Below are 25,228 nucleotides of genomic sequence, written 5' to 3'. Positions count from 1 at the left end.
TAGAAGTCCGTTGAAGTAGTCATAGGATTGAGTTGAACTTTGGGTTAATCCACAAATCAAATTGATGACCTGAAAGATTATCATAACACTACATCTACTAATATTATTCCAGAGCAAATGTTGTGATGTGCAATTTGAAAGGTTGTAGGGTAATGCCCCTTACAGCAGTTGTGAAGAGATTAGCTTTTTGAGGAGGGAGGAAATGATTACCAAAATAGAATACAACATTTCATAAGTTATTGCAGAAAAATAGCAGTGCCAATGTCTTTTAGAAATTACAGGAAGGACTTCTTTTTAAAAAAGGGAAAACGATGTTTTTTAAAAATTTAACCTCACTGAAATTATTTTTAAAAAGCATTTCTAATTCCGTTTGGGTCGTACAGACTGGAAGCTCCCTGTTCAATTCCTGGTCAGTGCTCAGTCTGGGTGGCAGTCGGAGCACTTGTAATTGACCTCAGCTTCCGAGGGTTAGGAAGGGGAAAATCATCCAGTGACCCAAGCTGGAAATTGCATTTGTGTGGACCCCCATTCTCCCCCCTAGCCTGACACTGCTTATATGAGAAATGCCACTTGGGCAATTATTTCCTGGAAGGTGGAAATCATGGAACCACACCTCAGCAACAATCAACACCTTAAAGAGAGGAGAAAACCAGAGGCAAACAAAAATTTCAACTTGCATAGTGGAATGACTTACCATATTGAATCACACATAAAACTGGGGAAAAAAAACCATGAACTTCTTATAAACTCATGTTTTGTATTGTAAAAGCAGATTTGAAATTTCAGTTTATGAAATGACTGCACAGCTGCTCCCAAAATTAGTCAACATCTGCACCTAAAAAGCAAAGTGTTTCTTTAAACATAATCAGAGCCATGACTAACATTTAAAATGTTACCCTCTCTCAACAGGTCCCTTGTGCTAAACCATCATGCTTATATTAGATAAATAATAAAAAATATGGGGCTATATTTTGCTCTGCTTAAGAAAAGTAAAATATCCATATTTAATTGAAATGAACAACCCACTAATGAAATAGCAGAAAGGCACAGATTAGAATCATGGGATTCCTGAGATTTAGGGGGTGAGAGAATCAGCCAATCACAGCACACTTGTAATCATTAGTTGTTTAAGAAATATTAAAGAATAATGTGCCACTTAACTGCTGCAAATGATAAGTCTACTTTACTGTTATGTAGTATGCAATAGTTTTAATTTTAAAAAAAGTTTTAAAAGTTAATTTTAATAAACTGCCCCCAAATGACCTGGTAACTACTGGAATACAGAAATGTATGTAGATTTCTGGTGGGAAAGAATGGCCTCCAACTATGCAAAATGAGGCAACAGACAAGGCTATATGTCATGGAAAAAAAGAATGCAGTGTCATGTTGCAAACTTATTTTTAAAAAAAGGTATGAATATTGCAGAAAAGTACTAGCATAGAACAGATAGACATGGAGGAATGCAGCAGTTATTAAAGATGTATTCAAAAAACACTGACACAAATGTTAATAAGGATATTAGGAAATCCAAATTACATTATATGGTGAAAAGAATTTCCATGGGCCAAATGACTGCCTCAGTCCCCACTGCTCTTATTAAAAGGCAAAACTGGTGCATAATAGGAAGGCACAGAATTATGCAGGCGGATGCATAGAACCACAGATTAGTATTATATATAATGTATATTCTATGCTTTGGATAGTACGTTATACCAACATACTCATATGGATGGATTGCAGCTCAAGTGCATAATGCTGCATTTAAAGACAATGCAGTTCCCAAATGGACAACTGTGCTTATTTCCCTGGAATAAACCCATTTGCTTTCTTCACAAAGGAAAACAGGCAGTCTACAGAGCACACCTGAAAAGCAGCACTCACTCAAGTATCATTAATCATTTGATGCAGGCACCAGCACAAATAGAAGATTGTAGGGAATTTGAGGAGGGAATACAGGATGAGGTATGGAGCATTGTTGAACAAGGGATAGCTGTGGCGGGGGTGATGAGTTGCCAGCTTGTTCAGGGTAGAAGGCCAGCATGCTAATTGTCCCTTTGGAGTTATATGGGGTATCTTTCACAGAAAAGCTGCTACAGCAGCCCTGGGCTATTTGAGGAGTCACTTGCCTCCACACACTAGACATTGGAAGGTGGTATAGTTAGGCAAATAGTTATTTGCACTGCAGCTTGCCATTAGGCCTATGACACACTTGTGGTACCTGCACTGGTGACAGCAGTTATGCAGGCCATACTTGGCTACAGTGGAGGAACCATGCCCAAGGAGGAGGATCATTCGTGAACATTTTCACTGCTGCTATGGAAACTTTGGGATCCAAACTCCAAGATACAATCATGGCTAACTTCAATTCCTTAGAGTTACAGGCAAGCGAGAGAGAAAAAGCCTGAGGTCTCATAAATCCTCACTGTCTTATGCTCAAACACAGCCATATCCATCATGAGATGCCTTCCAGCAGTGGCACGTATGGAGCACTCATGTCATTAGCCATTCTATGGCATCATGTAGCCCTGCACAAATGATTCTATTGCAGTAATCCCACTGCCTGGGTTAGTACCTGCTGCAAGTTAGCATGAAAGAAATAAGCCCACAGCAAGAGACTCCTAGTACTGACGCAGAACCATCAGGGGTAGTCACAGATATAGATAACAGTCCTTCTGAATTTCAAGAGCTCGCCAGTTGGCTATGCAGGCACCCATCTGTGCTACTCCATCAGCTAGGGGAGAGCTTTGCAGGGGTGCAAATGTACAAGCAATGTGGAGAAGTTCAAAATACAAGGGACAAAACCAGCAAACCAGATTACACAACTACTGAAAACCTCAGAAAACTAATAATTCACTTTAATCAGTTTTGCAGTCTGTGACCATTCCCTTGTGCAGAAAAACAAGTATCAAGTGGCTGATAGTTACATTGTCCTTAGTGGATGTCTGGAAGGTCCCTGTGGTATAAAAGTGAAGGGCAGTTGTGTTCTTCTCTGCTACTAATAGAGCCTGGCAGATAGTTAACAATCCTCACAGTTCTTTGTGGGAGAAGTGTGCCCCCTGCTGCGCTTGTGTTTTCTCATGCATTGTTCCTCTATCATACCCAGATAGCTGACTCTGTTGCAACAGAACAGACCTCTACCTGGGTTAGTACCTGTTGCTAATGGGGCACTTCCTATGTCCTCTGCATTCCCGTGCCATCCTCTCTTCCTCCTCCTGCTCCAAAGTGATGTACTCACCTACACTCATGCAGGAAACACCTCTGTACTATTCACTTCTTTCTCTGCTGTGGTGATGCTTCAAAATTGTCCCTTTCCTCAAACTTACTGACTCAGAGTATATACTTTCCTCTCCGTGCAAAATTGAAGAAGATAATTACTGTTTAGTAAGGGAATTTTTCCTTTAGTTTTACACACTGGGAATGTTTATCTTCAGGTCTGGAAAGGAACACATTACTCACTTTTTGATTTGACTGTGCAGCTACAGAATGCTGGTCAACTTTAATGAGCTCAACACGTTCATTAAAAGTTTTTTTTCCCCTCTTCCCTTTTCGCTAGCATTTGGAGGGTAAAGCTAAATAATAGTCAGAAAGCACTTTCTCCAGATAGCAAACCCTTCTTAGTCAAGTTTACTTCTTCACTAAAAATATTGAACAGAGCAAAATGTCGTCCACTTTTACATCCAGAACATTTTTTTCTTCCTGAAGGAAAACCCAGCCATCTGTGGCCATTCTAATGATTATTGAAAGGATACAATTCATGACAAAATAAATACCAGGACATTCTAAAATATATAACTATTTACAAAAATGTACAGTTTTTTTTCAATCCCAGTTCAAAATGTTAATTATTTTGTCTGAACATACAAACTGGGTCCTGGCAATACTGGAACACATTCAACAATTAAAAATCAATAGTCAATTGCACAGTTGACTATTGCATATTTCTTCAGATTAAAAGAAGCCTAAAACCAAAACGTTACTGAATGGAATTAGAAGTGTTTTCACACCTATATTCTGGAGCAGACACTAATTCAATCCCATACTGCTGGGCACTTGGTTTGCAAGGCACATCTTATGCACCAAAACTTGTCAAGCATGAACAGTCTAAAAACCACACACTCCAAAAGGCATTCTGAATGTACTTAGAGATAAGGCAGGTACACACTCATATGTGCTGTGCAAAACAGAAAATCTCTAAGTAACCAAGAGCCATCCTCAAATAGTTGAAGAGAAATCAATGCACAGTAATGCAATATCAACATACTAAAGGTTACTTTGAAGTCCTAAATTCAATAATTTCAAGAATATAAAGATAATGTTTCTTAGGAATAACTTTCATTTTCCTGCCACGTTGTCATCCATTGTTTCTTGTCACATTTTTTGTTCAATTTTCCATCCTCGAAGGGTTGTCGCTCTTCTTTTCGGATTCGAACTGCATGGTACCGTGGAACACTGTCATCATAACGGGAACGTTTAAAAAATCCACACTGTAAACAGGCAGAAAAGTAGAAATTAGAATGATCAGTTGTTTATAATACTGTACCCTCAGACAGGCAACATTCCAATCTTCCACAGGCATATTCTAATGGAGAAACATACCACACAGGAATGAAGCATCTTGTACCAAAGTCACTTACAGTTACTTGCCATCCTGCTGAGGAAATGTGATCATAATTATGGAATCGAATAGCTCAAATTATTACCAGCAATTTTTAAAAAAGTTATTTTTAAAAAGTGAGACCAAAAGGTCCCAGCTTTGCCTCTTGGTCTGTGTTGAGTTAGCTGATCTCAGCCAAGGTGGCAGTTAGAGGGCTACAATTGACATCATCCTTCAGGATAAGGAGATTTAAAAAAAAGTCAGGCTCCTGTTCTTGTTCACTGATCAGTGACTTCTGCTAGAAGTGCACATCTGTGGACGCTGGGTGAAGACAACATCGGATTCAGCTACGAGACCTCCATGGCCAAATAGCCTGCCAACACACTGAAGACTCACACACGATCAACGCCCACTTGGATGAGGTAGTGGAAGGCCAACACTACCCATTAACCCGATAGCCCTGCAAGGCTCAGGAGAGAAGGGAAGAAAATTGGCCAAAAAACCTAAACTTGCTAGTTTTCATGTAGAGACTTTAACATGACAAAAAGATCACCGTTAAACTCCTCTAAAAACACTGTAGAAAATTCTGCCCCTAGGTCAGTCTGTTAACCGGTCAGGCACTGCTTAACAGATTTGTTTACAGCAGAAATTTCTCATGTTCACAGGTGAAAAAAGTATCAACAACTATCTAATTTATACTAAACTAGCCTTTATGCAGCGGTGTAGTTATATGAAATTTAAGGGATGCACTGTTCCTTGGTTATATAAATCTAATTCCATCAAATACTATGTTTGCAACACAACATCCTGCAGTCACTCTTTCCCAAACTGGAAAGGTTTTGCTGCGTATTTGACTGAAGAAAATTGGCTTTATTTTTAAAATACTATATTTTGGCTCACAAAAAGAAAAAAAATAGACTATAAATATCTCACCAGTAATGTCATTTAGTAAACTGATATCAAACAGTAATTCAAGGCCTAAAAGGTAGTTCAATAATGACCACTACAAAGAGTACACTGCAGACATGCATCAAATCTATCAATTCTATACACAGCATTTCAAACAGCAACAGAGTGAAGCTATAGAAGACTCTTTCAGCTATCAATTCTGAAAGCTGGAACCTGCAAAAGAACTGAAGTGAAAGTTCCCATTTCCAGTAGCCTAAAGAGTAAGCGCCATTTCCCACGCAAGAAATTTCCATGCAGAGAACACCATTAAAAGGCTGCATTGAAGTTGTAAGAGCATCGAAAGTTCCAATTAATACAATAGCAGCTTTGTGTATAACACAGAGGTGCTATTTATTTTGCCTATTCTTCTCTGTGAAGAATGACATTATAAATTCAGGTTGTGTTAATGATTGCACATTAAAACCAGACCCTAAACTAACCGAATAATTGTACAACTTTGAATAGGGTAAGTGATGCTAATTCATCTATTCAAAATTGTTTTCTCATTTTCTTTTAACATCAGAACAATTTTTGTGTTTGTATTGTTCCCTCCATCCAACATAACAAAGCAACTAAATGATCAAGAAAGAGGATTTGGTTTGGTGTTAATGCTGTCAATCTGTGAGATTGTGTCCCCCTTTGAGTAAGAGGAGGATTAAAATGATGCCAAGCTCCACACACCATGCCCCTCCAAACCAAGAATCAGAGACCAAGGGACTATTTACCAAATCAATGAGTGAAGTGAGTCAACATTATGCATCAGTAGTAAGTCTCTCTTTGTCAGACGGCTGAACATGGATCTCAGCCTTGTGATACCTGGCATCATAGTGGGAATCTTTTCTGCTTTTCCTGAAGAAACCAAACTACAAGGAAACAAGTTGTGTAATAATCAAGATCTTTTTTAAAGCCACTTACTAGTATACACTATGGTTAAATGCTGCACAATTAACGGAAAAATGTGTGCAATTTTACAGAATATATGTTGGTTCAATACAGAGTCCTCAGATGTTTTTAAAATGCACTTTTAAAAAAAAACTTGATAATAGAGGAAATATCCACTTTGCACTGACAGATAAATAATCACAAGTTCATTGCATTCTGATTCATCACACAGTTTATCAAACTTGTAGTATTCACACCATCTTTTAAACCCCCACACAGGACCTGAAAAGCAGTGGTTTGTGTACAGTGGTACATCTTTCTGCACTGAACCAAGGTCCAAGCAATTACCATAACATTTTCAAGTATCTCTCAGTACTAAGCACCATGATGAAAAGATATACAACGGAACTCAATATGTAAAAAGTGAATCTTCCCCCCCCCCCCATATCCTAGTGAACAAAGGCATCACTCAGGAATTACAATCAGAAAGGTCCCAGCTCTGTGCTGAACTCAACTGAGGCAATTTCTGTCAAAACTAAATGTTAGGGAGTTAGGGAGGGTGAAAAAAATCCAGAGATCCTACTGGATTGGTATCCAGTGACACCTGCTGGAATAAGCATGTGTGGATGTAGTGCGAGGGAAGGGTTGGGCTCAGATGTGAATCCCTCCACAGTTGAATAGTCTGCCAAAAATCACTGTCTAGGCTCTCAAATGAAGAATGGCCTCTTAAATGAGCTACTGGAGAGCTGCCAGCATTCTTGGAACCGTACTCCAGTGAACAGTCAGTACCTTAAGCGGAAGGAGAAACCTGTGAAAAACATTGTACTAGGCCATAAAGACCACAAAGATCCCAGGTTTGATTCTCAGTCTGTGCCAAGTTGGCTTATCTCAGTCGCTGTAACTAGGTCTTGGTTCTCCTGGGCTAGGAAGGAAGAAATCCAGCCAGGGTACGTGCTCCCAACTGCCACCTAGTGACCTCTTTGGGAAAGTGCACGTTCATGGAAGTTTGAATGAGAACAGAATCAAGCTTAGCTGGGATCCATGGATGAATGTAACGCCAGTACTCAGCGTCAGGCCTCACACATGAAGAATTACCCACATGGGTGAGAGGCACTGGGAGGCTGCTACGCCTACAGAACCAGATCCCAGCAAGAATCAGGACAATGAAGGAGGTGGGGACAAAAAGGAGGGAAATTTGGGGGAAAAGTCCTGTTGTGTGTCCTTTATAAACAAATGCAATCCACTTAATCAGATGTTTAGTGCGCTGAAATCTTTTCATACTTTACAAAGTCAAGCTGTACCTCATCCCAACCACCACTTGTGATTTGCTGGATGTGGAACAGGTTGACGATTTTCTAATTCATTTGAATTTAGCTCCATTTAAATTATCCCCAGTGCCAACTCACCTTCCATAATAAAAATACTAAAAGTGCCAACATCAAAATTCCAGCCAGGATAGCAACTAAAATGATCCACCAAGGAACTCCAAAATAATGATTCACTGTTTTTTCAGGGAACACTGTGACTCGCACCTGAAGGAATATTTAACAAAGTTCTACATCAGTAAAAAAGCCTCCTGTTTTAAACATGGTCAGCCACCTGTAATAGCAGAGATCAAACTCATTGGAACATAAATATAGCATTTAGGTCTGTCGAAAATAGATCATTAATAAACATGAAAGAACCAACCTATTCCCTATGAGACATGTCTACCAAAACCATCACCCGGCAAAACTAGTAACCGCACTGAAGGAAGCACTAAAACCAGTTTGACAGTTTCAAATTACAACTTCAAATCACAAATATATACAAAATATACAGGACACTCTTTTTGCTGTCTCTATCCATTTAAGTAAGTACTACTCACGTCTAAAATCACCAATATCTTGGGCCATGCATCTTTAACTGAAGGCCTCAGAGGGAATTACTTTTTGTAAGCTACTTGCCTCCATTTCAATAAATACAGGCCACAAATTTGCTTTTAATTATTCTAGTAAGTTTAAAAAATATTTGTTAAACTCCATTTATAAAATTTATTGGCAATTCTTTATAACTAGATTAAAAATTTTACTGATGTGGAGGCACCCTTTTTAAGGAAACTTACAAGAATCACAGAACCTTTGTTCACAAACTTTTGAAGTTTTAAAGATTCTTAAAAAGTTAATTCAAATTTTATATTGTAGATGAAATTATATTATAGACTTCAAAATAGTTCAATGCTAAATGTAATAAATGAGGAGAACGTTATCAAGTTTTGCTGTTTAATATCATTCTAATAATCATTTAACGGCCAATGATAACTTATAAAAAAGGAAACAAAGTTGCAGTGCTGGGATCACGTCAGGAACCCTGGGATTTAAGTCTGCATTTAAATCTGCAATGTCACATAGAAATTGCAGCAATGAAGGAGGCTATTCAGCCCATAAGCCTGTTCCGATGCTAGCTATCAACACAAATTTCATTTCCCTGCCCTTTTCCCCCACATCCTTTTATATTCTCTCCTTTCAATTATTTCTGTAATTCCCTTTCGATGAGGTTATAGAGGTTAATATTATAAGTACATGTTGGCAGCGTGTATTGGAAAATTGCAGGTATGCTGCCCATGATTTTTCAATGTGTTGGCTGCATGTGCTTCTCCCTGCTGTCAATGTGTATTTGGAAAATTATTCCAATAGCCTCGACCTCAACAGCTACCTGTGGTGAAAAATTTACACCTGGAGTTTCCGCAGGGGTTCTCCAGCAGAACTCGAGAAGCAGCTAAAAATGGCTGTTTATGTAGTTTCTTCAGGGTTCTGCTGACCTCTTGCCAAAATTACAGCAGGAGATTGGGAGAACTCCACGGAAATTCAGGGCCTCTATGTTCTAATATCCTCTATGAAAAAAATTCTAACTTCCCCCTTCATTCTTCTAGTCCATGTCCCCTCATTACCAATTTGCCAACTATTGACAATAATCTTTCACTATTTACTTTCTCATAGAAACAGGAATAGGCCATTTAGCTCCTCGAGCCTGTTTTGCCATTCAATGAGATCATGGCTGATCTGTGACCTAACTCCATATACCCGCCTTAGCCCCATATCCCTTAATACCTTTGGTTAACAAAAATCTATCAATCTCAGATTTAAAATTAACAATCTTTCATAATCTTGAAAACTATTATTTGATCCTCCTAGAACTTTCTCTTTTCTGGTGAAAAAGGCCACAATTTTTTTGAGCCTTCCTTCATAACTGGCGTTATTTTAGTGCATCTTCTCTGTACCATTTCCATGGCTTTAATATCTTTCCTATAATGGAGGGCTTGCACCTGCACACCATACTCCAACTGCAGCCATAGTCAATATCTTATAAAATTCAAAGCCACCTCCTTGCTTTTATATTCAATATGTGCATGTATAAAGTGCAGACTCCCACTTGCCTTTTTATGGCATCTCACAATCTTTAAAAATCTATGCATTTGAACCCCTGGATCTCTGATCCCCCATACCTAAGAATCTTACTGTTTAGAGTATACTTCCTTTCACTGTTCTTTTTCTTAAAAAGTACTTCTTTACTTTCCATGTATTGACCTGCATCTTCCACCTAACTGCCCAATCTGCTATCCTGTCTTATGTCCTTTCGCATTCTTCCTCACAGTTGGCCATGCCCTCTACTTTGATATCAGCAAGCTTCAATATCATTCCTTTTGTGCCTTTTTCCAAACGATTTATTTAAATGGAAAACAAAGGAGGTCCTAACAGATACCTAGAACATGCCCCCACCTACATTCTGCCAACTCCAAGAACAACACAACAACAACAACTTACATTTATAAAGTGCCTTTTAATGGAGTAAAATGTCCCAAGGCGCTTCACAGGAGTGATTATCAAACAAAATTTGACACCGAACCACAGAGATATTGACACAGGTGCCTAAAAGCTTGGTCAAAGAGGTAGGTCTTAAGGAGCGTCTTAAAAGGAGTAGAGAGGTGGAGAGGTTTAGGGAAGGAATTCCAGAACTTTGCTCGTGTCCTAGCCACCTCTCTATCCATATGGTTATAGTCCCTCAATATCATGCATCTTAATTTATGTAATGCGTATTTTCTATAACACTTTACACACACACACCTCATTCCCTTTATCTATACATTCCTCTGATTTCCTCAAAAAATTTAATTAAATTAGTCAAGCACATCCTGCCCTTTACAAATCCATGCTGACTGTCCCTGGTTAGCCCATTACTCTAAGTGTCTACTAATGGACTCTGGAACTTTACCCCAACTGAAGATTTTTGGAAAAGTATGATTATTATTTCCATTGTCTACTCGCCAACCTTCTTTAGTGTTCTGGCATGCATAACATCTAGGCCTGGTGACATCTTTCATACAGCTCAGTTACTCTTTAATACAAGTAAATATTACTCAGTAGTTACATGTTACTTTTCTTATGTATATGAAATTTTCATATAACAGTGCATTTAAATTAATTGGAGAAAATATTCTTTTCAAAGGCGGTCCATTAACGGCTTTTCTCTATATCTGAATTACATACTTAATTTCTTCTTAATCGCTACAATGAGTAAATTACCTCAGTTTCAGCATTTTTAATCACTATGTTTTTGGCCTCGGATTCAACAGTTATCATGGCTTTAACAATGATATCAAGATAGTTCAGTTTGGAAAATTCCTGTAAAATACAAGGCACATTTAAAAACATGATTACACTAAAATTAAAAAAAAGCTCACATCTACAAAAGATTAGTGCACACAATTCAGAGAGTCATATTTACCTCGTGGAAAGTGGTGTTCCACAGTCGTGAACGTAAAACCAGGAATGCATTGCTATCGAGCCCTCGAAGGGGGCATTTTATATTAACACATTTAGCACTTTTGTGCTGGTCACAGTCCTGCAGAATGTGAAAGTAAATGGTGAGTTTTGAAACAAAAGGAATTAATCAAAGTTTAGGTCTTGAAACAACACCTGCACTTACCAGTGTTGTATATTTTCTTTTATCTGAGAAGAAGGAGGAAATCACTCCTGGATTCTTCTCGGATTCATTACCCTCAATCTCTCTTTTTTTTCTTGTTTGACTAGAAACTTCCTGAAATAAAATAACATGTAGATTACGAAAGTCACAAAATGCTCCACAGATTTTGTCTGTAAATGGGGAAAAGGATGTCAATAGAAACTTATATCGATGAGCTGAACAGACCAAGATTGAGGTTTGATTCTCAATGTGTCCCGAGTTAATTGATCTCAGCCGGTGCAGCATTTGAGATGCTACAACTAACTTCACTTGCATCCCCTCCCCTACCCCCCCAACAAGGGAACGGGAAATAAATAAATCCTAGGTTCCTGACCCTGATCGCTATCAGGTGATCTCTGGTGGAAATATGCATGTATGGGCCTCGGAGAGAACGACTACTTGGGCAAGGTACTGGAAGACTGCTAGCTTCCGCCAGCACCTTCAGAGGGGTAAGAATAAATGATTTGTGTTGGGTGAAGGGAACTAAATGCACACATTTCACAGATAATACGTCAAAACACTTGTTTTTAATTCTTTTCCCCGTCCTATTACGATGTGGTTTTTAAAAAAAAGGACAAAATAAAGCAGCACAATATTTTTAACGAGGAGAGTTAAATTCTGGCTGCTGTAAAAAGTATAGTCTATCTGAATCAGATTACTTATTTAAAAATAACCAAACACACATTTTAGGCTGTTTGTATGTCACACATACAACTTAATGTCAGTGACAGTACAACTCACCAAGAACATACTAATTGCAGCACAAGACCCTGTGAGCTTTGAAGTCAATTTCAGCTTTGAGTAAATAGTTCATTAACTACCTTTAATTTTAGTTCATTAATTTCATTAACAGGCTGGCAGGATACATGATCGATGCCTTTTGAGTCAATTTTCATCAAATAGAGCAGCCATTTTCCATTGGCTATTTCCTTTGGCCACATGATTTGCAGCCAAGCAGTGCCCAGAGTTTTAAGTGATCTGCCCAGATTAATCATCTGTGGGGAAACGAAACATTCCAAAGTCAATATAATGCCTCCCATTGTTAACTTCATCAATTGCAGTCAATCTTTGCATTATGAATGGAATTATATTAATCTAAACAGGGTTTTAAAATAACAGCACTCTACACATTAATTGGAATTGCTTAAAATAGGAAGCTACGTTCAACTGTATTGATTCTTTTAAAAAAAAATGTTGCTATGCTTACCCTGAACTCGTACTGAATCAAACTTCCCACATCCTCTTCAGTCTTCATAGCACTCTCACCTACCTCTGAACCACCAAAATACACCTGAGATGGTTTTGCAGCACTGTTCAAACAGAAGGACTATTACTTATGTTTCCATTTTTATAATATTTCTTTCCCTTTACCCACCACACACAAATACAAAATTGAGAATATATCCGGATCCAAAGTACGGAAAGTAGAAAATTATACTCACCCAACGATAGACAAAAGCAGTTCAATCACCACGCGAGCAGTAGCGATAGATGACCCATTAGCCTGCTCACTGGTCCTGTAAGTGAAAATTAAAGCCTCAATCACAAAATAACAGATCAATCAAAATATTAATGTTGGCTCCCTGATAGCTCAGCTGGTCGAGGCAGTAAGTAGCTAAGCCATACAGACCAGGAAAATCACAGGTTCAATCCCAGTCAGTTTTGAATTAGTTGATGTTAGTTAGAGCTAACTGGCCATGGCATTTGATCTTTTTAAACCACTGTTGGGAAAAAAAAATCAGCCATAGTTCCCACTTCTGATCACTATCCAGTAATCACTACTGGAAGTACATATATGTGGACATCAGGTAAGAACATGGAGTAATGAGCAAGACAGGGAATGAATGATGGTTTTCTTTTAAACTAAACATACTGGAAGTAACAGCAACCACTTCAGTTACAGTGACATTGCTTATTTTACTCATTTGTTAACAGAGGTTATCATGTGGATAAAATGCTTTCTGTTTCTAGATTTTAAAAAAACTTAGAATATGAAAAGGTGCTTTGGTAGATCTTAGGAAATAAAAGTACTCATCTTATTGCATCTTCAGTAGATGCAATTTGGAATCTATATTTATATAAATAAAGTAGAAATGTTAAGTAGGCCGTACGTTTTCAGCAGTAGACTGATACTAAGGTTTCTGGTGTCCAGTGTAATTCCAGCAGTACTCATGATCAAATGGAAAGTAACCTAGAAAACAAAAGAGTCATTGTATTAGATTTATGTTTAGCACAAATCAGAGCCATGTACAAATTACATTTGCTCAATTCAGAAAACATGCAAATATTAATTTGTTAGATTTTAAATTGAGAAGCGTAAACAAGTGAAATGTACATATTAGAATAAAAAGTTGAAGTGAAGAGGAATAACTTACCTCTGATTCTCTCTTTAAGGGATTTCCCAGTTCACAGTCTGCTTGAGACCCATTCTGGTTTGCTGTACACAACATTTTGTCCTAATTTAAAAACAGAACACCATATATCAAGGTAAAAATGTCTGTCTATGTGACAGCAAGTGATAAATCAAAAAGAATGGGTAACAAAAACAGATATCAAATAAAATTAAGCAATTCTGCTCTCCCAAAGGCTTATTGGCTAAAAGTACTGTTCTGTGTAGCACTAATCATTGAAGGTGGCAGGACAAGTTGATACAGCTGTTAAAAAAGGACACAGGATTCTTAGCTTTATAAATAGGCATAGAGTACAAAAGCAAGGAAGTTATGGTAAACCTTTATAAATCATTGGTTAGGCCTCAGCTGGAGTATTGTGTCCAATTCTGGGCACCACTCTTTAGGAAGGATGTCAAGGCTTTGGAGAGGTTGCAGGGGACATTTATCAGAATGATACCAGGAATGAGGGACTTCAGTTATGTGGAGAGACTAGAGAAGCTGGGTTTATTCTCCTTAGAGCAGAAAAGGTTAAGGGGAGATTTGATAGAGGTGTTCAAAATTATGAGGGGTTTTGATAAGAGTAGATAGGGAGAAACAGTTTCCACTGGCAGGAGGGACGGTAACCAAAGGACACAGGTTTAAGATAATTCGCAAAAAATCGAGGGGGGCAAATGAGGAGAATTTTTTTAATGCAGCAAGTTGTAATGATCTGGAATGCACTACCTAAAAAGGTGGTGGAAGCAGATTCAATAGTAACTTTCAAAAGGGAATTGGATAAATACTTGAAAAGGAGAAATATGCAGGGCTATGGGGAAAGAGCAGGGAAGTGGGACTAACTGGATACCTTTCAAAGAGCCAGCAGACACAATGGGCCGAATGGCCTCCTTCTGTGCTGTATGATTCTATAATTCTAATCTATATATACCAGAATGTCCTCGGTCCAATGCCAGGTCTGTGGTGAGCTAGCTGCTTTTGGTTGGAGCTTTACAATTCGCTGGGAGTTTTTTTTTCGGGGAGGGTGGGGAATGTCAGGATTCCCACTCTGATTGTTATCCAGCATCCCTTGCTGGGAAGTGAATCCGTGTGGATTATTAGGTTGAGGACAATACTGGGCTCATACAATGCTAAGTTGAATTGCCTATGTACATGGCAACTTGGACGAGGGACTGCTGGTATCTACACAAACATATACCAGCAAGAGTAACAACTTCAGGACAGGAACAGAAAAAAAGAGATTGGGGGAAAAAAATGACGCACTCACCTGATTTAGTGTCAGGACTCGATACGCAGAGTAGGTTAAAGTGTCTGGAAATGTTGCAATCAGGTGAGCTTCATGTGCATCATCCCCATTTTTTTCTGGCCTTTTTGGGTCTGACGGCTTATTGGTTACAGTTATTTCCAGTACTATGTCCTTCTGGTCACTTAATTTAAACACTGGTAAATTATTCTCTCTAGAGAAACAGAACATCACAAAGAATTTATTGGATTGATAACTTCAATGAGCAAAGCAAAAGCTTCTCTTATGCATCACTAATTTCTCTGGGTTACCTATGTTAGGCATACTTTCTTTTTATTACTTCTTAAACATTTTTTTTAAATGCACTTCAATTTACTTAATTGGACTACCATATTTGAACTATTACTGAGTTCACACAGGTGCTGAAGGGGAAGAGGTCCCTGTTCTATAATTACACCATTCTAAATCTAACCAAATAGGTTGTGTTTAATGTTGAATAAAAAAACAATAGGTCAAATATAAACAGACGTACATAGGTAAAGGAACAAACTTGTCCTGCTGGTTTTGAACCCTGGAGCCAAATTGGTATTTTAATTCAAGATTACTCTGGCAAATGTTGTCAGCCCCGCAACCTTCCTTCAAAAATTGGACCTGTATCAAAATATTAATAAGAGAATCCATGACTGTATAGTCCAGTAACATTTGCATGAAACAAACCTACATGAAGCTATGTGGTGAGCAACCAGAGACCTCAGCCTGATCCATGGTCAATTGGAAAACTGACTATAATGGAGTTTACATTTCTTGAACATTTCTTGCAGCCAAGATAAAATGAACATACAGGAATACCAAAGTATTTTGCCTGTATAATGGCCTTTGCCGTTTGAATCATGAGGAGTATCATACCTAATAAATTGGATATGTGAATTTGATTTGCTACATACATGCTATTAGGAATAAAATTCAATTGAGAAATATACCTTCAATGCTTTGTAAGATATATTTTTGTTCAGGAATATGGAAAGGTTCACGCAAATGACAATTCCCTTTGATGCTGCCTTCTACTCTAAGAGTGCTGTTTACACAGGCAAAATAAGATTGAATTGTAGTTCGAGTTCACCATGCAGAATGTGTACATTGAAGAAAACCACAAACCCTCCTGCTCTATAAGTGAGATAAACAACAAATCAAATCCTAACCTCTGTACGCTGAGGTTCACTCTCACTGAGGACAGGAAGCAAGTCGATTAAGTTAGGATGCTGCCTTTTCTTGCGTCTAGATTGTTTGATCTCAACTCCAACCGATACAGTAATAGGACGCAGCTTATCCTTGATACTGTCCTGAAAATACAAAAAAAAATGGATTAGTTTGGAGTTGGACTCTTACACTGGTCACAGTATACAAGAAAATGTGCCAATCAACCTGCAGACGATTTATACATTATATTTTGAAGACTGGTACAAGGGCCATTACCTGCCACTATGTGACTGACAATTCAAAACTCCTCTACGGGGATGTATAAAGTAAAGTAACATCAAATGGCTAAAATGTAGACTCTAGAGACTTTTATGTCCCATTCGCGCAAATACTAGTTTCCCAGAGAATGAGATTAAGAAAGGAGCATCAGATGAATGGCTGGTGCTCAATAAGGAGAAGCAAGCAGAGGTGGCAGGAGAGGAAGAACATTAGTTTTAATGCAGGTCATCCAGCTAGGGTGCCCAGCGTTGAAAGCATGTCAGAAAGGTCCAACAAGGCAGCATTCTCTCAAGATGTCTAAGGTCCAGCCAGGCTCCTCAGAGGATTGAGCAAGTGCTAGAGAGTGAGCAAGTGCTAGAGAGTGAGCAAGCACTGGCAACCGCTGTGTTGTCAGACATGGCTCCAGCTGTTGCATTACTCCTGCATCAGAGGTTCCAGGTCACAACCATCCCAACAGGCCACACACTGAACAGCAACCTGTCACCACTGTTGCTCCTCCCACTCAGGGGGTATGTCAACACACCCTTAGGGTAAAGAGTAGAATAAGCAATTATGTCACCCAGAAGCAGCACTGGACTTAGAGCACATGTTCACTGTTAATAGCTCTAAATAAATATAGATCTTTTATTTCTCCTTTTATGGACAGTGTCCGTAGTTTAGGGAGGAGTGCTGGGAGGGACCTGAAAGATGAAAGATCAGCTTGAGTGGAGAGAATATATAGTATGTTCTTTGAACAATGCATGTATGGGAGTTCATACAGAAAATTAAAAGTTGGTCAGTAACAGAAAGTGTGCAATGCTGTAAGTAGTTGTCTATAGCTGAGGTTCACTCCACTTCCCTGCCAGCACACCATCTTCATTACACTTCTCCATGCTTATTGCACGTTCACTCCTCTCTGCATTGCAAAATTGTGCAATGTGTAACAGACAATGAAGAATTTTGAGACTTTGGCTGAATTGTAGAACAGCACCCCGCCTGAATGATCCAAGTAACAGAATTGTTGTTTCAGTTCCCAACTGTGCGCTCCGCAGATGGTGGCAAAGGCCTCAATATGTTTGCGCTGTGGCTGTGTGGAGATTTCTGATTGAAGTCACCAGCCATGGCCGCAAAGAGCAACGGTGGACTATCAAAAGCCAACTGTTCATTCTCTTAGGACCATTAAAAATTACAGGCATGGCGGACTGCTGCATAATGAATTGTTGCTACCTGGGTAATGGGCATCAACATACAGGATCATATTTCTGCAGGGTTCGAAAGTACTATTTCTGGTGTGGTATCCCTTCCAGTTGATTCATGCTTTGGTTGATGTCTGTAGCTCTGCTGGCAACATGGGTTCCATCTATAACGTCCTGGATACTGAAGAAGCCTCGTCGGCAATAAACATTCTGTGCCCTTGCCAGTTGTTTTCTCCATTCCACTGAGAAAGTGATAAAGGTGTTTTCCGCTGACAAGCATGGCATCAGTTACTTGTATTATACAGGAATGATCAGTAGACTGGCTTATCTGACAGATGTCCCTGCAATGATCTAAAAGGATCTTGTTATTTGGTAGTTTAATGCCAGTGAAATTAAGACACCAAAGGCAGGTCTCCTCTGACATACCCACATATGCACTATATGAAATCAGAGATCTTTGGATATTGCCTGGAGTGAACATGCTGCCTTAGGTGTTGATCGAGCGAAAGATTTGTGCCCTTACGAATTGATCCTCCTCATGCAATTTATACATGAAACAGCCAAAGGGGATTCCCACCTTCCCAACTTTGTTAGCTGCAACTCGTACTGTAGCAGTAATTACCCAGACTCCAGAAATGTTCACCATGAAGAATGGCTCAGCAGTTCAATCAGTGACTGAGCATCTTCAGCCAAAATTATCATGTGGACGATCCTCTCCTTTGCTGCTGCCTCCTGAGGTCCCTACCATCATAGATGCCAGTGTCCAGCCAATTTAGTTCCCTCCATGTGAGATTAAAAAGCAACTGAATGCATTGGACATAGCAAAGGCTATGGGACCTGACAACATCCCAGCTGTAATGGTAAAGACCTGTGCACCAGTACTAGGAACTCCCCTAGCCAAGCTGTTCTAGTACAACCAGGACGTTGGTATCTACCAGACAATGTGGAAAATTGCTTAGGTATGTTCTAGCCACAAAAAGAATAAATCCAACCTGGCCAATTGCCAGCTTTTCAGCTTCCTCCTGATCATCAGTGAAGTGATGGAAGGAGTCATCTATAGTGCCATCATATGACACCTACTCACTGATGCAAGAACCACTCAACTCCTGACCTCACCACAATTTTGAACCAGACTTTAATGGAAGAACTGAATACCGGAGGAAAGGCAAGAGTATCTGCCCTCAACATCAAGGCAGCTTTTGACTGAATATGGCGTCAAGGAGCCCTAGCAAAACTGAAGCCAATAAGTGGAGGGGGGGGGGGGGCGGGGAGCAGGGATCACAAAGCAAAAACCCTTCAGTGGCTGGAGTCATACGTAACACAAAGGAGGGTGCATCACTGCAGGAAACATTCTCAGCCCAACCGGCTTCAGAAGCTTCACTAATAACCGTCCCTTCATCATATGATCAGCTGGAGGCCTGTTTGCTAATGATTCCAGTGTTCAGCTCTATTCACAACACCTCAGATAATGGAGCAGCCTATGCCAGCCTACAGCAGGACATGTACAATATTCAGGCTTGGGCTGATAAAGTGGCAGGTAACATCCACACCACATCAGCGCCAGCGTAATGACCATCTCCAACAAGACAAAGCCCAGCCATCTTCCCATGACCGTCAAAGTACCACCATCTCTAAGTCCCTCCACCATCTACAACACTCAAGGCAGGTGTGTGATGGAATATTCGCCACTCACCTCGATGGGAGCAAAAATAAACACTCTAAGCTTGACACCATCCAGGACAGAGAACGTTGCTTAAACAGTGCCCCTGCTGCCACTGTACTCAATATCAACCCCCACCATCACTATTAGCTGCAGTATGTACTATCTACTGGATGCACTGCAACTACTCACCAAGGTTACTTTGACACCATTTTCACTGAGAAGGACTACAGCAGAATATTGTGGAAACATCATTGCCAAGTCAGACGCCATTCTGACTTGGACATGCATCACCATTCCTTCATCATCACTGGGTTAATAGCCTGGAATCCCCTATCTAATACCATTGTGGCAGCACCATCACCACGAGGACTGTAGCAGTTCAAGGAGAAGACTCAACACCATGTTCTTGGGGTGACCAGGGATGGGCAATAAATGTTACCCAAATCCCATGTACAAATTTTAAAAACACAGAAACTATCTTTAAAAGGAACTGCAAAGCAGGCTGGCCCTGTTTCCTGGTTATGGGCGAGTTTTATACAGGTGAGTGAGATTAATTTGGTGAGCTGCGTGGAGGGATGGAGTCTCGTTCAAAGATGGGAAATTCAGTTTGGAACCTCATTTCCCTAAAAATTCCATTTAAATGAAGTTCCTGCATGCCTGTAGCACAGCCTCTGTTTCTCTCAAAAATGTGTGGGAATATTAGGTTCACTGTGAATCAAGTGGGCAGGGTCACAAGCCCCAATTGTATGACCCATGCCCACCACCAGCAAGGGTCCAAGTTGCCAGCAGAGCCGTGGTAAATCAAGGCCCTCCAGCATCAAATACACACAGCTCAAGTATAGCATAGGCCAGATATAGAGTAATGCTCCCTCTGCTTTCCCAATACCATCACTCAACCTCAGAAGAGCATCAGTGTCGATTTTTCAATTTCCTATATCAGCCATCTTTGAAGTCAGACTGCAGATTTGAGTAGTTTGGATCAACAGACGCAGATTTATTCAGGACTGAGTTAACACTGCCAAAACTCAATTCAAATAGATCCGTTACAGCTTAAAGCTAGGTCACAGAAATGAAAAGGCAGTGTATTTGCTCAGTGCATCACACAGCACCCAGTATTTGTAGTTCTTCATTTATTAACTGAAGATCTAACAAATGTACTGGCTGAAAAACTTAATCTGAATGTGCTGCCGTTCATTTCTAGGATGGTTTAACATATTTGAATAAATAAGGTAGATTTTAAGTCTATTTTAATACAGGTGTAGCCCCAGTCATCAATATAAAAAGACTGACTAAATGTCTAATGTTAAAAAGTTCTCACGTGAAGCTGCAGTATTTCGGTGATACACTTCTCTTTGTTTTGCATGTCTAATATGATATTGCCAGAGATCTGGTAATCCTGATCATGGCTTTGATTAATAAATGAGACTCTTGATTGCAGACCCATTTTTTTTCTTTCAGTGTCAGCTTCAAGCAGGTAGCCTACAGCTAAATAGGAAATCAATCATATTAATAACTTAATATCTAAAAACAAAAACACACAAAAAAGTGTAGGAATGTTTTTCTTTCACCTACTTATACTGGGATTGAAATTACTGGGATGAGCTGTGTACGTGAAGCATGCCTTGACAGTCACACTGGAAAGAAAAAAATATTTATAGGAAACAAACCAGAAACTTCAGAATAATGCATCAGTCAGTTACTACTGGAATAGGGAGTTAAAGATAACAAATTAGAAAAATGCATAGATTCTAGAGTCACAGTAAAGATCTAACTTCACATTTGGCGAATGGGGAGTAGATGGGATGAAAGAAGTGCCTCTTGTGGACTATTAAAATGAACAATATTCTGTAGGTTTGTGCCTGTTACTAGTAGAACAACAAATATTCCATTTCTACCTCTGTCAAATATGAATCTATCCATAAAAGCTTTGTGTTAGTGTGTCTGTAACATAGTAATATTGCTGTTAGCCTTGGACATCCAGCTTTCCTGATTACTCCATGCTAACCACACAACATCTGGGAACATTCACATCCTCACAAGAGCATATAAAGTAGCCATTTTAAGTTCTCTAATATTTTAATTATTTTTAGCAGTCTTTCCCAAGTTATTTTTTTTTCTCCCAGCTGATCAGTCCCCAAGTCATACAATCTCTCTGCTCTGCCCTGCCTGAATCTCGACTTGAAGCATGACTGCATCATGAGGTGCTCATCTGCTCAGCTTCTATGTTTGTTCCAATCTCTGGCCTACCAAACTGGATCCCAATCCGGCCTTTCTGCTCAATCCATCTCCAACTCTACAACAACTGTTGCCAGCCAGCAAGTCTCCCTATTATTACTCCCTGTTGGATAGTTTCCAACCTGACTTTCATTTTTTCCCCTCGTTTAGTGTTCACACTCTTTCCGGTACCAGAGCATGTGAGCTTTGGGAGCATGTGAGTTTCTGCTGTGGGTCTTCCTTGATTTGACAGGTGAAATCCATAAATCAAGTTATGAAGGACCTACAACAGAAACTCATTCATGTACTTGGGTTTAGAGAAGGAGATTGTAAAAGGTAAGGGCTAATCTCTCTTTGGTTACCAAACATCAAATATTTCTAAGCTGAAAAAAACTTTTAAAAAAAACTTAAGATTGAGCATGTTGTGATGGATTGAAGATCTGTCTTCTTTCAAATATATTTTGAATATTTCCTTAGAAGATTCTGGTAGTTAGCCAGTTTGATTACAGGGAAGCATCCTGCCTTTATGTATAAGAAGTAAATGTTATCTGTCTCACATGCCTGTGAAACTTCAGAAACAGGTGAATTACCTCTAATAGATCCCTTAACGCAAGGTTCACTCAAATGTTAGGAACAGTTAATATTGGTCACCAGGTCATACATTTCTGTCCATGACAGTTACAATTATCCCATCAAGGGGCCTTGCAAGCAAGGCTCTCACAGTCTAGCTATACCTGAAGGATTATGGTTGCATGGTTGATATCTTGTCAGGCAGCTTGCATGCCTTTGAAACCTATTTGCAATTGGCAGGTGTATTTAATTGTGGAAGCTACCCTTTTGATCGTCTTTTGTCTGCATGGTAAGTTTATCATCAAGATCGCAGCCCATGGAATAAAGGGGGCAGTAGCAACATGGATACAGAATTGGCTAGGTGACAGGAAACACAGAGCAGTGGTGAACGGTTGTTTTTCGGACTGGAGGGAGGTGTACAGTGGTGTTCCCCGGGGTCAGTGCTGGGTCCACTGCTTTTCTTGATACATATTAATGACTTGGACTTGGTGTATAGGGCACAATTTCAAAATTTGCAGATGACACAAAACTTGGAAGGGCAGTAAATAGCGAGGAGGATAATAATAGACTTCAAGAGGATATAGACAGGCTGGTGGCATGGGCGGACACGTGGCAGATGAAATTTAACACAGAAAAATGCGAAGTGACACATTTCGGTAGGAAGAACGAGGAGAGGCAATATAAACTAGAGGGTACGACTCTAAATGGGGTACAGGAACAGAGAGATCTGGGGGTATATGTGCACAAATCGTTGAAGGTGGCCGGGCAGGTTGAGAAAGCAGTTAAAAAAGCATACGGGATCCTGGGCTTTATAAATAGAGGCATTGAGTATAAAAGTATGGAAGTCATGATGAACCTTTATAAAACACTGGTTCGGCCACAACTGGAGTATTGTGTCCAGTTCTGGGCACCGTACTTTAGGAAAGATGTGAAGTCCTTAGGGAGGGTGCAGAAAAGATTTACTAGAATGATTCCAGGGATCAGGGACTTTTTTTTAACGTGGATAGATTGGAGAAGTTGGGATTGTTCTCCTTGGAACAGAGACGGTTGCAAGGAGATTTGATAGAGGTTTTCAAAATCATGAAGGGTCCAGACAGAGTAGATAGATAGAAACTGTTCCCATTGGTGGAAGGGTCAAGAGCCAGAGGATGTAGATTTAAGGTGATTGTCAAAAGAACCAAAGGTTCACAGTGAGTAGTTAGGATCTGGAATGCACTGCCCGAGGGGGTGGTGGAGGCAGTGCATCATGGCCTTCAAAAGGGAACTGGATAAGTACTTGAAAGGAAAAAAATTGGAGGGCTACGGGGATAGGGTGGGGGAGTGGGACTAGCTGGATTGCTCTTGCATAGAGCCAGCACGGACTCGATGGGCCGAATGGTCTCCTTCCATGCTGTAACCATTCTATGATTCAAGATCGCACTTCCAAGTATATAGCTAAAGTTGCCTGGTATCAAGCTACTTTAGCTATCACTGGGAACAGTCTAGCCTAGAAATTGGTTGACACCACGTCCGCTTTACAGGTGTAAAATGGGAGCCAAAGCATCCAATAAGACGGGTGGCGTGTGTGCGCACATCCGCACCAAAAGTGGACTTACCGATATGGCGGTAAAGGCAGAAAAAGCGTCCAGGACTGCTTTTGATGTTATACAGAGATTTCATACGTCCTGCACCTGCCAGACACCACCTGCAGTCTGAAAGTCATTTGTAACCCGCCAGTCTGCAGCTTTGGACAGAACCCTCCCTCCCTACCGACCAGTGTCCGCACCTGTCGCCAGCTGCTGCTCCTCAGCTCCATTCTGTACCACACCAGCACCACAACTTGGCCGTAAAGGGACACAGCACCATTTTAGCAAAATAATACATTGTGCATTACATGGTATAAAATTCTTGTCCTTATAAGACAGTGTATTATACAACTGTGAGCAACACAACAGGAGATCTATTAATACATGTAGGTAGGTAGATGCTTTTTGTTGTTTTTGATTACTTACCAAAATCTTTGGCGATTAGGGCAATTTTTATTATTAATATCAATATTCTTGGGTGAAATAGTGACTCTCTTTTTGATTTCTATAACAGGCCGTGCCCTAAGTAGAAAAAGAAAGAATAAAATACCTAAGTAAAATCAACAACTTTTATATAAATGAGACGGAAATCCTAGACAAGCTAAAAGGGCTGAAAAATAAATCACCAGGGATAGATGGCATTTATCCCAGAGTGCTGAGAGACTAGGGCAGAGATTTATGAGGCACTGATGATCATTATGATTGAGTCAACAGACACTGGGGAATTACTAATAGATTGGAAACAGGCTAACATGGTGCCCATATTCAAAAATGGTGTGACAAAACAGACACAAGACAACTACAGACCCATTAGTCTTACTTCAGTTCTGTGCAAAATAATGGAATTGATTATCAGGAGTAAATTTGAGGATTATCTATACTATAATAAACAGCGGTCAATATGGATTCAAAAGAGGAACATCCTGCCTGACCAGCCTCCGTGACTGCTTTGAAGAAGTGATATTCCAAGTGGTTTGTGGAAAGCCCTTATGATGTATCTCAACTTTGGTAAAATTCTACATGAAAGGCTATTAATTAAAATAAAAGCAGTGGGAATGAAGGGTAAATCTTGGGAATGGCCAAGAAATTAATTGAAGAATAGAAAACAAGTATTCATTAGAGAAGTTATGTCAGAGTAAGGGGGAAGTAGAGTGGGGTGCCCCAAGGATCAGTGTTAGAACCACTACTAATTTACATAAATGACCTGGGTTCAGAAATCCAATGCAAAGTAGTCAAATTTGCAGATGATACCAAATTAGGAGGAGCAGTGGAAATGGAAGAGGCAGTCAAGAAGTTACAGAATGAGCAGGATAAAACATTTAAGTGAGCAGAACAATGGCAGATGAAATTCATAAAAGTACTGCACAAATAAGGAAAAATAAGTGAAATATGGACTCCATGAATGCTGCTGAATTAGCTAAGGATAAACCAAAAGAGACAAGGAGTCTTAGTGGACCCAATGCTCAAGATCTCCAACCAACGCAGAGCAGCAATCAACAAAGCCAATAGAACA

General features: G+C 39.7%; 1 protein-coding gene across 2 annotated transcripts in view; it reads right to left on the bottom strand.

Annotated features, from left to right (window-relative positions):
- Positions 1-2,830: 2,830 nt before the first annotated feature.
- Positions 2,831-25,228, bottom strand: part of LOC137323710 (integrin alpha-6-like) — a 90,391-nt gene continuing 67,993 nt past the window's right edge. Inside the window, exons 10-26 of one of the 2 annotated variants that reach the window (XM_067987533.1) lie at positions 24,142-24,237; positions 20,939-21,000; positions 20,685-20,851; positions 16,252-16,392; positions 15,585-15,703; positions 15,077-15,266; positions 13,801-13,881; positions 13,537-13,616; positions 12,868-12,942; positions 12,633-12,735; positions 12,247-12,420; positions 11,390-11,500; positions 11,189-11,305; positions 10,987-11,085; positions 7,831-7,956; positions 6,268-6,405; positions 4,397-4,484 (exon numbers count right to left, since the gene is read on the bottom strand). In XM_067987533.1, the coding sequence (XP_067843634.1) occupies positions 6,295-6,405; positions 7,831-7,956; positions 10,987-11,085; positions 11,189-11,305; positions 11,390-11,500; positions 12,247-12,420; positions 12,633-12,735; positions 12,868-12,942; positions 13,537-13,616; positions 13,801-13,881; positions 15,077-15,266; positions 15,585-15,703; positions 16,252-16,392; positions 20,685-20,851; positions 20,939-21,000; positions 24,142-24,237 (1,852 nt within the window). In that variant the 3' untranslated portion in view covers positions 4,397-4,484; positions 6,268-6,294. Of the gene's footprint in view, positions 4,485-6,267; positions 6,406-7,830; positions 7,957-10,986; positions 11,086-11,188; positions 11,306-11,389; positions 11,501-12,246; positions 12,421-12,632; positions 12,736-12,867; positions 12,943-13,536; positions 13,617-13,800; positions 13,882-15,076; positions 15,267-15,584; positions 15,704-16,251; positions 16,393-20,684; positions 20,852-20,938; positions 21,001-24,141; positions 24,238-25,228 lie in introns of both variants that reach the window. The other variant, XM_067987532.1, reaches the window with a different exon arrangement.

The sequence above is a fragment of the Heptranchias perlo genome, chromosome 7, assembly GCF_035084215.1.
Source record: "Heptranchias perlo isolate sHepPer1 chromosome 7, sHepPer1.hap1, whole genome shotgun sequence".
In the NCBI taxonomy this organism is placed as follows: Eukaryota; Metazoa; Chordata; class Chondrichthyes; order Hexanchiformes; family Hexanchidae; genus Heptranchias; species Heptranchias perlo.
This window is presented reverse-complemented; position numbering and strand designations above follow the sequence as displayed.